Source organism: Odocoileus virginianus, chromosome 25 (genome assembly GCF_023699985.2).
Source record: "Odocoileus virginianus isolate 20LAN1187 ecotype Illinois chromosome 25, Ovbor_1.2, whole genome shotgun sequence".
NCBI lineage: Eukaryota > Metazoa > Chordata > Mammalia > Artiodactyla > Cervidae > Odocoileus > Odocoileus virginianus.
Window position 1 is genome coordinate 6,446,630 of NC_069698.1, and position 14,190 is coordinate 6,460,819.

The 14,190-nt window shown below is 35.8% G+C and overlaps 1 protein-coding gene across 3 annotated transcripts in view; it reads right to left on the bottom strand.

The window, feature by feature from the left end:
* ALCAM (activated leukocyte cell adhesion molecule) overlaps positions 1–14,190 on the bottom strand; it is a 213,613-nt gene that overhangs the window by 60,869 nt on the left and 138,554 nt on the right. For all 3 annotated transcript variants that reach the window (XM_070454949.1, XM_070454947.1, XM_070454948.1), the window contains exon 2: positions 2,093–2,193. In XM_070454949.1, the coding sequence (XP_070311050.1) occupies positions 2,093–2,193 (101 nt within the window). The remainder of the gene's footprint in view (positions 1–2,092; positions 2,194–14,190) is intronic.

The following is a 14,190-nucleotide window of genomic DNA, read 5'->3' on the forward strand; positions in this document are numbered from 1 at the left end:
TCTTCTGTACCAGGCACAGAGGTGGATGCTGCTGAAGAAGCAGTGGGAGTGGGGTAGGGTGGGGTGCAGGGAGGTATGATCTCCACTCACAGGGAGATTACCATGCAGTAAGAGAGGAATGAATCCATCTTTCCTCTAGGTTCGCTTTCACTCTTTCCAAAGCTGCTCTTTGTCTTTCAGGCTACATTAAATTAGAGGTTGCACACTGCATCAGGGAATCAAGACTGCTTTCAGAGCATATGGCACTTCAAATATAGCTCATCAGTTTATTGCTGAAGCTTTTTATTTCATTAACAGTTTGAAACCTGCCATTATTGTTTGTTTTCACTGCCACTGTGCCAGTGCAGTTTAGGTGAAAAGTATTCCCTGGGCATCAGAAATGTCGATAATCACAGAAGTTTTTCACCAGTGGATTCCATTTATGTTAGCACTAATGGTGGTAGCCTCCCAGACCCTTGGGATTTTAGGATTGTGAATAGACTTTGTCCTCATAGGCCTTAACTTTGTATTTCCATTTTTATACAGAACCAGAAATAGGTAAAAATTACCCAGGGTGAGCTTGATATTAGGAGGAGGGAACAGGGAAGTGGTATGCCGCCTTACCTCCTTCTTCTGCCTTCACCTGCCCCATCACACACTGTGTTTAGAACTCAGTGGTACCACACTCACAACAGTTTACACTTTTCACACAATTACCATGTGCCAAGTACTAGGTAAGTATTCTTATATGAATTACTTCATGTAACCTTCACAACACTGTAAGGAAGATTATCATTATCATCTCATTTTTTTCCCATGAGAAAATGGGGATTAATTCACTTGTCCGGAATTCTATAGCCGGTACATGATAGGTTATGTCAGTCTGACTTCAGAACCTGTACTTTAAGAGATTGTGCTTCACTACCCCTTGGATGCAACTATGCACATTTCTATCCTGTAGAACATTTGTTCTTGCAGATATCTGAGAGAAAAAGTTGTGTGGTTCAATAAACCTAAGAAATGAATGAACTCAGACAATTCATCATGTAGCTGTATGTAGGAAAGGCTCTAAGAAGGATTGTAATAAAACAGTTTTCAAAAATTATTGGACCATCAAATCCTTTTCCTATTCAAATATCTTTTAACATTTCAAGGACCTAGGGAAAATTTGCCAATTGTGTTCAATGAAACATATGTCCTCTGTTCAAACTTGCGAACTACTGTGTCTTATGTAATCTAGCACTGGGAAATGGTGCCACACAGACTTTTTGTTGGTTTTGGGAAATAGATTGAGGTATTTTATTGGTCAAAGTTTTCCAGCCTTTCCACTTCACCTACTAGGATAGCTACCCTGCATTTCCAAACCTATCTGTACCTCAATACCTGAGAAAATATGATTTTACTATCTGTAAAAAATGAATGAATGAGATGGTTGGATGGCATCATCAATTCAATGGACATGAGTTTGAGTAAGCTCCGTAAGTTGGTGATGGACGGGGAGCCTGACGTGGTGTCCATGGGTTGCAAAGAGTCAGACATGACTGAACGACTAAACTGAACTGAAAAAATGAATAAAATCAGCAATGCTAAATTTTAAAAGAAGCTACCACATCAACTGAGTTGTAAGACCAAGTACCAGAAACAGGCTTCTAATACTGATGACTAGTTTTCAGTGGACATTTGAATGCTCTGGTTCCCGGTACATCTTGCCTCTAAAGTAACCACACCAAACAAAAGATGAGTATGTAGAGAATGGCAACCATTTTCCTCTAAGCTCTGTCCTATACTCCCTGAGTTTATTCTGGAATTCTGCCATTTCTTTTGCTTTGAGCACTTCACGGTGACTCTTTCAGACTAATTTGAGCTAAGAATTATCTGTTTATTGTCTTTATTTTAAAATAGCATTTGTTATGTATGGAATTATTCTTTTGATATACTCAACACATTAATTTCATCTTCTTACATTTATACCCACAGTTGAATATTACCATTATGTTATTTGAAATTCACATTTACTCATTTTCTTTAAAGGACTAGAATTTTCTTTAAAAGACTAGACTTTTCTTTAAAAGACTAGAGGCAACTAACCAAGTCCTAGATAGGTCACACTTACATATTTCCATTTGCCAAACATGAGATTCTGAGGTACATCAACTCGGCAAGGCATGATAATGGTATCTCCATATGCTGAGTTTACAGTGTACCATCCAAGACCTTTAAAGGAAAGGAACAAAAGAGAGACAGAAGAGTTCAAATATTCTCTTGAAGCAGCAAAGCAAATAACTTCAGTACAAGATGCAAGTCTTAGTGAAGGTTACGTATTATAATTTTATCTTAAATGAAATACCATAAATTATACAGTTAGAACATATTTCCTATTTAAATATCAACAATTCTTATTTAGTTATTATTAAGCCTTTGGATGTCATAAGATTCAAATCTATAAAACTCTGAATTTTACCAGGGAATAGATAAGTGCATGGGTGCATGATAAGTCGCTTCAGTTGTGTCCGACTCTTTGCAGCCCTGTGGTGTGTGGCCTGCCAGGCTCCTCTGTCCATGGAATTCTCCAGGAAAGAATACTGGAGGGGGCTGCCCTGCCCTCCTCCAGGGAATCTTCACGACATAGGGATACAGCCTGCATCTCCTGCGGCTCCTGTATTGTAGATGGATTCTTTACCACTGAGCCCCTGGTGAAGCCCCATATAAGCAGTATATGCCAAAGGATCCGTATAACACCTAGGGTTTATTTTCACCTTCAACTGTATTATATAAGGAGAAAATTCACTGTATTTCATAGAAACACAGGACTACACAAAGAGATTAATATGCTTAAATTTTTCAAAACTGGGTTCAAATATATTTGTGTTTTTCATTTGAAAATACTCTTAATTTAACTTCTGAAAAATTGCAAAAACTATCAAAAACTAAGAACAAGTTCAAATAAGCCCACAACTGAATCTTAATTATACGTGGCAAAATGAGCATGAAAGTGTCCTGCTTTGCTGCAGTAATGGCTAAAGTACTAGTTTTCACTTTAACTATACACAAAGTATTAACATGATAAGAGTCTGTAGGGTCCCTGGCGGTGCAGCGGTTAGAACTTTGCACTTTCACTACGAGAGAGAGTTCAATCCCAGGTTGGGGAAACAAGATCCTGCAAGCTGAGAGAGGGCAAAAAAAGAAAAGAATTTATAGTATGAAATTTCTTCATGAAGTGATTACACTGCTTTTTTGGTAGACAATCTAACTTAAGCAATTGTTTTGCTACTAAAGTACAGAAAACTTCCTTATTTAATTCTTTATTAAAAAGTGCAAATTATAACTAATTGAATTATCAATAATTTCCACATTTTTCATAGATATGTAACATACTATTCAAATTTATGACATTTAAAGAAACATAGGTATTTAACTTGGCAATAGTATAGTATTTAGGGGCTTCCCTGGTGGCTCAGAGGTTAAAGCGTCTGCCTGCAATGAGGGAGACCTGGGTTCGATCCCTGGGTTGGGAAGATACCCTGGAGAAGGAAATGGCAACCCACTCCAGTATTCTTGCCTGGAGAATCCCATGGACGGAGGAGCCTGGTGGGCTACAGTCCACGGGGTCACAAAGAGTCGGACACGACTGAGCGACTTCACTTAGGAAATCTAGCAGATCTTTGCACCTTACTTTATTTACAACTGTCTTTAAGATTAGATACATTTGCAATTATTTAATTGTATTAAATGATTTAATATCTATTAAGATACCGCATAATGGGATGCAGAGTGTGAAGGGGCTAACTAAACCGAAGGGAAAAACAAACGATATTTTTTCCACCAGGTGGCGCTAAAGTGCAAAGCTAAGGCAATGACGATACATGAATAAGGCCATCTTATGACCTTCTAAAGAAACAAGACAGGGTGGAGACTATCTTTCACTGCTACCCATCAGTCACACCATGTACAAAAATTTCATATTAACCTTAGTAAAGAAAGAAAAGGAATTCTGTCAACTGAGGAAGGTACTTTCCTTTAAAGCACTTTTGCTCCAGTGAACAAAAACATTACAGAGAACACAAATTTTCACAAAAATAAACCACACAACTACTTTCCAGGATTTTTAATATCATTAAAATGAAGAATACAAAGTATAGTATAAGCCATAGAATGCATTTTTAACTTGATATTATAGACAAAATTTGACTAAAACTTTTATTACATATTATTTTATAATGAAAAATTAAATTTTCCCATCAATAATTCTCAATTGTTTAGTGTCAATCATATTGATTTAAATTCCTTTTTATGATAAATCATTGAAGACCATAAGACTGTAAATGAAGAAATAGTCTCTTCAGCTTTATTAAAATAAAAATTGTAAGGATTTAGACATGTGGTTATAGACAACCAAACTTATGGCAGTTAAGAAACTGCTTTATTTCACAAAATAGAACTTGGTTTTGTATAATACTTTGGATCCTAAATGTGGAACCTGTACCATGTATTTTAGGATCTGTTCAAGCACTGTACATGGGCAGGTTTTCCAAGCCATGGAAACAATTTTGTGATTTAGTATCTTGTTTTTTTCATGACTATATAGCAAGACACCTGAATATGTAGTGACTAGAAAGTTGATTCGCTTCCTTAAATTATGGTAAGATATGCACATCTAATTACTTTCTGTATTATCAAAACATCTTCTTTTGACAACTGATGGTGTTCCCATGACTGGTCCAGGAGTGAAAACAGATTACAGAGCCTGGGTACCAATGAGGTGATCCTTTGCTAGGTAAAGGGAAATAAAAAAATGCCTTTTCCAAAAAATGCAATGCTCTGCTCTATCTTACAGACCATTTTTCTTTCCTCTTCTCTATAAAGCTTCAATATACAGCAAACTTTATAATTTTATAATTAATTTAAAATTTTAAAATGTTATGATTTTATAATTGAAATTAAACCTATATGAATTTCAAGTACATAATGTATTAGCATGATGAAAGCACAATTACAGCAGGGAAGGGAGCACATTTTTTTTAAACCACAGTGTCCCTGGGATAATTTCTGGCATTTAATGGGCATCTAATAAGATAATTTTCCATTTGAATCTTGTTGAGTCCTTTCCACTTTAGTTATCAAATTAACATCTTTGAAACCAGGGAGGCATTGACAACACTAGAACTTTCAAAATTCTTATTCTTGTCACCTACTGTGAAGGCTGTTATATACTGTCTTCAATGTTTAGGGAATATAGATTTGAGCTTGAATGTCATGCTCTTACTTGAAGAGAAACAAGCACAAATTCTATGTTTTTATGAGTTTATGGATGTAACTACAGGAGAAAACATTTCTTCCTTCTCTTTCTAGAGAAATGAAGAACTGTTTGTGCCCCATGATTTGTAAAAGTCCCTAAGAAATGCCTTTTCCTTACCCGTGATGACCATACAACAGAGTTGTTTTTTAAAGTATTTGCAAATTTATGGATTGGGTCTTTTAGTGACAGCTCGATATCCAAAATAAGCCATGACAGGACTTCCCAGAAACATAGGGCACTAAGACATTTGACAAGAATGAGCACAGTAGGTGAAAGAGCAAGAGAGCAACCCACAGACTGAGGGCAGAATGAGTGGTAACCATTTGGAAGGCATTAGGAGCCACAATCACAATGATGTTAGAAATAAGTTTGCCATATTCATCAACTTTCCTCTTCAGGTGGGAATATAATGGCTCCCAGGTGCATCTGAAAGAAAGACTTATACATGTGGGAGAGCTAATATTGTTAACCCTCTAGAGATAAAGTAGCTATAAAGACTACTATGACTTTGTGATACATTGGCTTCCTGACACCTCTAGGGCATCTCAGTCTTTGAGATGAAGTGCCAGGTAGACCCAAAGCACCTGTCAACACAAATAATTCTATTTATACTTTTCATGGAAGCAAGAGATTTTATCTTTGAACTGCCAAGTTTGAATTAAATTTAGCTTACTAGAATCCCCCTGCAATTACTTCCCTGTAATATTAGTTTGTTAAATTATTCATGGTTTCATAGTCTAGAGATTATTGAATATTATTGCAAATATAGAATACCTATGATGTCCTTTCTCAAAGAGGCTAAATATAAAATATAGAAGGAAATGTGTGTGTGCACAAGGGTTTTCATTTCTCTTCTATACATGTTATGTCTATATGTACATGCATAAGTCAGAAGATACTTTAAACTGGGCTAAATCACCTTATGTATTAAATGTGTTCTAAAAATTTAGTGTAATGTTATTCATTATTATTACTCTTGCTATCAAAATGCCATGACATAGAATAAAACATAAGTATGTGCTGTACTTGAATAGCATTGTGTAGTTCTTTAGTCATTCTTATGAAGAGTTATTAGCTACAGATAAAGAACTATAGAACTAGAAAGGTGACAGGAGAATTCAGTGAGAAAAAAATAAGACAAGCACATCCCAAGAAAAATCTCTTGACCAAATAATCTCACATATAGAATTCTCAGGCAAGTGATCATAAAATACAAGATAATTATAGTTATGCATTTTACACAGCAAATAATTTAAAGAGGCACTAAAACAGACTCAGGCAACCTTTTGAAGTCAGGTGAATGCTTTGTATTTCCAATTAAAATCATAAAGCTGTAATAATTTGGGCCATATTGGTGAGAATTTCTTTTTCTAGGTACAGCAACCCTTAAGGATGGCCAGCACCCGCGCAATCATTCTCTGTACACTGTTGGCATATGGACATCTGCCCTGAGGGTGCTCAAAGGTCAGAGTCTGCTACCATATTTCAAGCAGGAGTGCAGCAAATAATGTAGAATAGTATGAGACCAAAATTCATCAGAGTCTGTTTTACACGCTGTAATCTACTGTGGTTAATTATTTTTTATTGCACTGATACTTTGAAAGCATCATCATCCTTAAAAGCACTTTTTTTTTTTTTAGCTCTGTAGCTCTGGTTGGTGCCATAGAAGGGTAAATCATTGTACAATGGGCTCAGAGCTTATGACATGAAAACTAAATTCCAGTTCTACAGAAATGTTAGAGAAATTTATTTGTGCAAATGAACTGTTGGGGGAGGAAGTAGGTAAAAATGAGACTTATCCTTAGAAATTACTTTCATATGTATTTGACTGATTTTGACAAACAGGCCAATGTCCCTATTTGCTTTATTAATGAATTAAGATATATACAACTCTTATTAAAACAGGTAGTGTTTATTAATTTCATCACTGTTGACATTTGGGACTGAATAAATCTTTACTGTGGGGGGCTGTCCTACATAATTCTAGCAGCACCCCTGTCTCTGCCCCTCAGATACCAATAGCACCTTCTTCTCACTAAGACAACAGAAAAATCTTCAATCATGGCAAATGTCCCTGGAAGTCAAAACTGCCCCCAGAAATCCCAACTAGTTAAGAACTACTGGTTTAGACCTTTACTCATTTAATAAAACTGTGGTTTCCAACAAAGGGATCATTGCTGTAAAACAGAATCTTAGTGTAGGACTAAATACTCACTGAATATGAATGAAGGGATGGAGGAAGCAAGTGCACATAATAACATCTGGTTATTATCAAGCTGGTTTTCTTCACAGAAACATATTAAACTATGATAGGAGGACTGATTTCTGACTTTGAAACACTGGGATCCAATCCAATCTAAGAAATTATGAAAAATCTATTCCATAGAAATCTACTTCATATATTCATTATAATGAAGCACAAATTGTATCTCCTATATATGCTTTCTAAAGTGTATATATCACATGTATCTTATTTGATATGATAAAATATAATAGCTCTACTGACAGAAGACTAAGCTGATGTCTTCAAAGAGTCTTCCATACCTGATTTTATGATTCAATGACACATAATTATATCTCATAAGTCCTCTCATAAACTATTATATTAAACAAGAGTTTAAAATCTTTGTCAAGGTCATGTAATATACAAGTAAGATTTCTGTATGTGTGTGTGTGCATGCATTATGCATGTGTGATATGAGTTCTTGTAATTCTCAAATAACTTGGTTGCATGGCAGATGGGAGAAGACATCTGAGGGAATCCAATATCACTTTGTGAAACTGAGAAAACAGCTATGCAGCCCACTTTTTCTTGTTCAATTTCCCTTCATAAACGTGGGTACATGGGGGTCAAGTTGGGTCTTTGCTAAATCAGAACTAGGAATACAGTTTTTCAAAGTTTACTTCCTACATTGCCTTTCACAAGTATCATATATATAATGTAGGTATAGTTGTGCAATGCCTACATATCAGAAAAATAGTAATTCTTTCTTTTCCTCTCACCAGTTACTGCAATTTTAGAAATGCATTGTGTGCATATGTGCTTCAGTCGTGTCTGACTCCTTGCAACCCTTTTTACTGGAGCCTGCCGGGCTCCTTTGTCCATGGAATTTTCCAGGCAAGAATACTGGGGTGGGTAACCATTCCCTTCTCCAGGGGATCTTCCCAACGCAGGGAGCGAACTCGCATATCTTGCATCTCCGGCATTGCAGATGGGTTCTTTACCTCTGAGCCATTGAGTAAGCCTCATAAATGCATTATATTATCTTTTAGATAAATGGTTAGGCCACTGTGGAATCACATTCAGATGAAAAAAATCTTCTTATTAAATCATAAAATACTGCTAGTATTCAGGAATACACTATAATATATGTGTTTTTAACATTACTTCCCAGTTTGGCATGTTATAATGCTCAAAATATTTATCTTTTTAGTGGAGTATAGGTCAATTCAATAATCCATATTATATCACAGAAGGAACATCTAGAAAAACAATACAATTTAAAAAAATATAGTAACCAGTTTACATTACTGTGCTAAAAATTACCTTCTCAATTTGCCATGTGAAAGTAAAAGTGAAAGTCACTCAGCTGTGTCTGACTCTTTGTGACCCCATGGACTGTACAGTCCATAGAATTCTCTAGGCTAGAATACTGGAGTGGTTAGCATTTCCCTTCTTCAGGGGATCTTCCCAACCCACAGATCGAACCCTGGTCTCCTGCATTGCAGGCGGATTCTTTACCAGCTGAGCCACAAGGGAAGCCCAAGAATATTGGTGTGGGTAGCTATACCATATGCCTCATATATTAATGTCCTAAGCATATAATGATATATGAGCCTGATAAGTCACACTTATTTCCACTTAGTTTAGGTTTTACTTCATCTCTGCTTCATTTTTTATCATTGCTCCTTGAGACCATCTGCTCTGACTTAATTCCTACATATTCTTAAGACCCATCTAAAAAAATCACCTATTTATACATTAAACAAGCATCAAGTGTTTACTGAACACCTACTACTATTACTACAAGCATTTAATGAACACCTACTACAGTCAACACCTACTACTACTATCATGGCTTCCCTGATAGCTCAGTTAGTAAACAATTCACCTGCAATGCAGGAGACCCTAGGCAATTCTTGGGTTGGGAAGATCCCCTGGAGTAGGGATAGGCTACCCACTCCAGTATTCTTCGGCTTCCCTTGTGACTCAGTTGGTAAAGAATCTGCCAGCAATGCAGGAGACTGGGGTTTGATCCTTGGTTTGGGAGGATCCCCTGGAGAAGGGAAAGGCTACCTACTTCAGTATTCTCGCCTAGAGAATTCCATGGACTACACAGTTCATGGGGTCGCAAAGAGTCAGACACAACTGAGTGACTTTCATTTTCACTACAGTCAAAGTGCTAGATGTTTTTTGTGGGGGAAATATATAAATAAAATAATGAGGCCTACTCCTCAAAGAACATGATGGAATTTGTACATGATGGAATTTGTAGGAGGGGCTTACTAGGTAAAGTAAGTGGTATGGCGAAGCAGAGAAAGGAATCCAAGCAAGGAGTTTCAGGATATTGGTTAAGGCGTCTTGGAGAAAATTTTATTTGATGTGAACACTGAATTTCTGTGATTGGAAAGAAGAGAACTACTTCACTGGCCTGCCATAACCAGGCACCATGTAGATGCATTGAGTGATACTTGGTTTTCTGTCTTATGGCAGACTCCATTTTTTATTATAGTAATTTTGACAAATTATATCTTTGATCCTCATAAGGAACATGTCCTAAAACTGGCAGTTTACCCAAATTCATAAATGCACATAAAATTTTCTTAATAAAATGCAATAAACTGTTACATTTTTTTACTTTTTTCTTTCCTTTTACCATCAGCATCAGCATTTGGATTCCATTTGGGGTCACTTTTTAATTATAAAGCAAAAATTTTACTTAGAAATGATTTAAAAGCAACAGAAATGATTTAATTTATGGACTTTTATTCTTACTTTTGGGAAATGCCTCAGGAATTTTAAACCAGCAAAACACAAACTCTACTGTACTTGTTAGAATTTCTTAACTTGGAATCCATAAATGGACTTTAGGGCATCTATGAATCCTCTAAAGTTATTTTTTAAAAAACCCAAATTGTGGTATACTGAAGCATTTCTTTTTAAAGAAAGAGAATTCAGAACTTTTATTAGATTGTCAAAGATTGCCTTGAATTAAAAAACAAAATATTTAAGGTTCATTCTAAATTGAATAGAACTTATGGAAGTGTAATTTGATGGTATCTATCAAATTTTAAAATGTTAATACCCTTTAATCCAGTAATTATACCATTAAGGATCTAGCCTACAAAAAGTTTTTGCACAAGTACATGACTGTATATAAAGATAACATGGAATTATTTTGAATACTAAACAACTGAGGAAACTAATGTTCATTAAAACAGAAATATAAGCTAGAGGTGTATCTACACAATGCTCTCCATGAACCCACTGAAGCAAATAGACAAATACCTTGTTTTCCTTTTTGCCTGTATATATTTCAGTGTTTATTCTTTATCATTCATTTATTGGCTATTGAGTGCTCGCTTTGTGCCAAGGGCTATCTAGGGTGGGCGATTCACATTGATGAAAAGGAAACACCCTGCACTCAGAGTTTAAATTCTAGGCATATATATATATATACATGTACATATACATATATATATATATATGAAGTTTAATTTCTTTTCAAAAGAGGGAGAAGTTATCAGTTTAATTATCCACCACACTGCAACCTATTTGAAGGAAAAACCTACATTGCCCTCACTTTGAAATTCATCACAGCACCATGAAGGTTGCAGGTGCTCAATAATAATGGGTAAAATAAAGCCCCATTGCTGTGCACTGAAAGGAACTTTATCAGATCATATTCTTACAGCCCATAATTTTTAGTTTGCATTTAACATTTCAGAAAACCATATACTATTCTTTGGGATTCTAGGGAATCTGGGAAGGTGGGGATAAAGTGGATAATGAAGTAATTAGAATTCAGTATCTTAGCATTGTCCCCCACCAAAAAGCTATTTTGTTTTAAAAATATTTTTAATGGAAGAAAACATACACTCAAAACAGTGCACAGACCTAAATTTACAATTGAAATGTCACCAAGAGCATCAGGATTTAGGGTTTCTTTGACAATTCTTTTCACATTCTTTGTTCTGAACATGAGACTGGGGTTTCCAAAACTTTGTTTCACAGGGGAGCTGTGTGTCACCAAGTTCTCATTCCTCAGTGATGAGTTTTTGACTGGACTAAACAGTCTCTGTAAACACTGGTCCCTTTGTGGGGACAAACTCAAATAAAAATACTTAAAAACACTTCATGCTCTACGGTGAAGCAGGGGGAAGCCAGGAAGACTACATTGAATCAGAAATTTTAAAATGTATATGAAAATAACAATCTTCTATATTTTATTTTAAAATGGATTTTCATAGTAAAGGAAACCAAAGAAAAGAAGGCTTAATCATGTTTCCCTCTATATTCTACAGTTCACACATTATAATAATTACAAATACTTATATAACTAATAATTTATGTAAGTTCAGATTCATAAAGTTGACTATTTTCTACTATCATACTTCTCTCCTAGTTATCTAGGACTTGATGCTGTGTCATTAATGAGAATCCACTCAGACACTTAATACAATGAAAAGAATCAGTAAAATAATATTTTCCTTTTGTTTCTCTCCCCCAATTCAATTTCCTGCATTAATTCTTACATTGTCTCTATTTAGATCCTGAGGACTTCATTTGGGAACCAGCTTAACTAAAGAGGTAGGTAGAAGAAACACCTATTTGAATACTGCCCCATGTTAGATGCAAAGGAAAGATGCTCCAAGTTTAACTAAGTGTATCAATTATATGTGAATACTGAAAAGTTACATTTTCCTGTGCATTTTCCCACATAAGTTGTATTGAAATTGTGAATATGACTTAATTATTTTAGCAAAGACAATAACTGTATTGTAGTCATGAAAACACTATCAACAGGAAAGCAGGCACAATGCTTCACAAAAGACCTTAAGTGCATCATCTGAAGTAATGGAAACTTTTGGAATTTAGACTAGAGCCTGTCTTCAGAAAGAGTTCATAGTTATTGTGACATTATTAAACTTGTTGTCTGCAAATAATTTAATGCCATGACAACAAAAAGACCTCTTGATTTGAGACAATCAAAGCTGTCCTTGATAACACTCTCCAACTCCCAAACAACAAATTCCTAATAGCTTTTACATTTCTCAGATGTCTTAGAAAAAACATATTATAAATATTTTTAGCCAATAAGATCATCATTGTTTTCAGAGAGCTTCTGTTAATAACAGCTTGTGCTAATTTTATTGCTTTAGCATTTAAAGTAATATTCAATAGCATTAGAGAATTTTACCCAATAATTGAGGTAATGAATTACGGGGGTATAGCAAATCAGAGTAGTAAACTTATGATTCCTAATTGGTTGAGTGATCTTGTCCAGGATGCCTACTTCTGGAATATTCCATGTTAAGTATTTAACTGATGCTGCTGCTAAGTCACGTCAGTCATGTCCAACTCTGTGTGACCCCATAGACGGCAGCCCACCAGGCTCCCGTCCCTGGGATTCTCCAGGCAAGAATACTGGAGTGGGTTGCCATTTCCTTCTCCAATGCATGAGAGTGAAAAGTGAAAGTGAAGCCGCTCAGTCATGTCCAACTCTTCTCAACCCCATGGACTGCAGCCTACCAGGCTCCTCCGTCCATGAGATTTTCCAGGCAAGAGGACTGGAGTGGGGTGCCACTGCCTTCTCCAAAGCATTTAACTAGGTACCAAAAAATGTTTACATAGGTTGAAATAGCTTTTTGCTCTTTTCTTCACATGCATCCCAATTAGCACTGCCTACGTCTCCTGAGGATATAGATTTGTATAATCAAACATGGTAAGTTATAAAGGTTAAAAAGCTATTTAATAGATTTCCCCACATACTTCATGAGGATTGCTGGCTGATTTCCAAGACTTAGATTCGTGTAAATTCCATGCTTTTAAATTGACAACTTCCCACAGGGGTTGTAATATAAGTTAAGGTCATAGGAAGAAAATGATGGCTTTCTATGGCATTTGCCCTTTTTAAAGAACTAAACAACTTACTATGAAATCTAGTTTTCTAGTTCTGATGAGGAAGAAGAAATAGAAACATTTGTCCAATATATTTTTTGAAAGCAATTAAGACCACAGGAAAAATAAAATTTTCTTAAAAAAAATTAAAAGTAAAACAGATAGTTGCATAATAGGAAATCAGCATAAGCTACTACATAGAAATGAAGCCACCCTCCAGGCTCAGAGGTTCTGTGCTGCTTCAAGGACAGGCAAGCACAGAGAATGGTGCCCACTGTCTCTGGTCCACAGCGCAGGCTCAGTGGCGTTGCCCTGAAACGCATGAACGTAGACAATATTAACAATAACTCTGATATATCACACTTCTCTTGACAGTCATGACTCTTAATTGATGAGTGGGAGGAAAAGTGGGAAAGAGAACAAGATAATTTAGGAAGGCAATAAGTAGAAACAAGGAATATAGGAAGTTGCATTGAAAGATAGTTTTATCATTTCTAAGGATATCAGAATGGGGGAATGCTTTTAAAAGACCTTGTAAAATCTGGACCTTAATTTCGCTGAGCTTTGAAACTCCCTTACTCTCAAAGATTTTTAACTTGCTGAACACTTTGTAATCCCAGAGGCTCACTGTAACTTTAAAATGTGTCATATTTATACTGTGATTTAGGAAAAGGTCTAATGATCTGCAGAGTTTTTGGAAGACTAACCATCATGGACAAAATGGCAAAAATGACAACAACAACAAACACCTAGAAAGGTAAACAAGTTCTTACAGCAGGAAATGGCTCTTCTG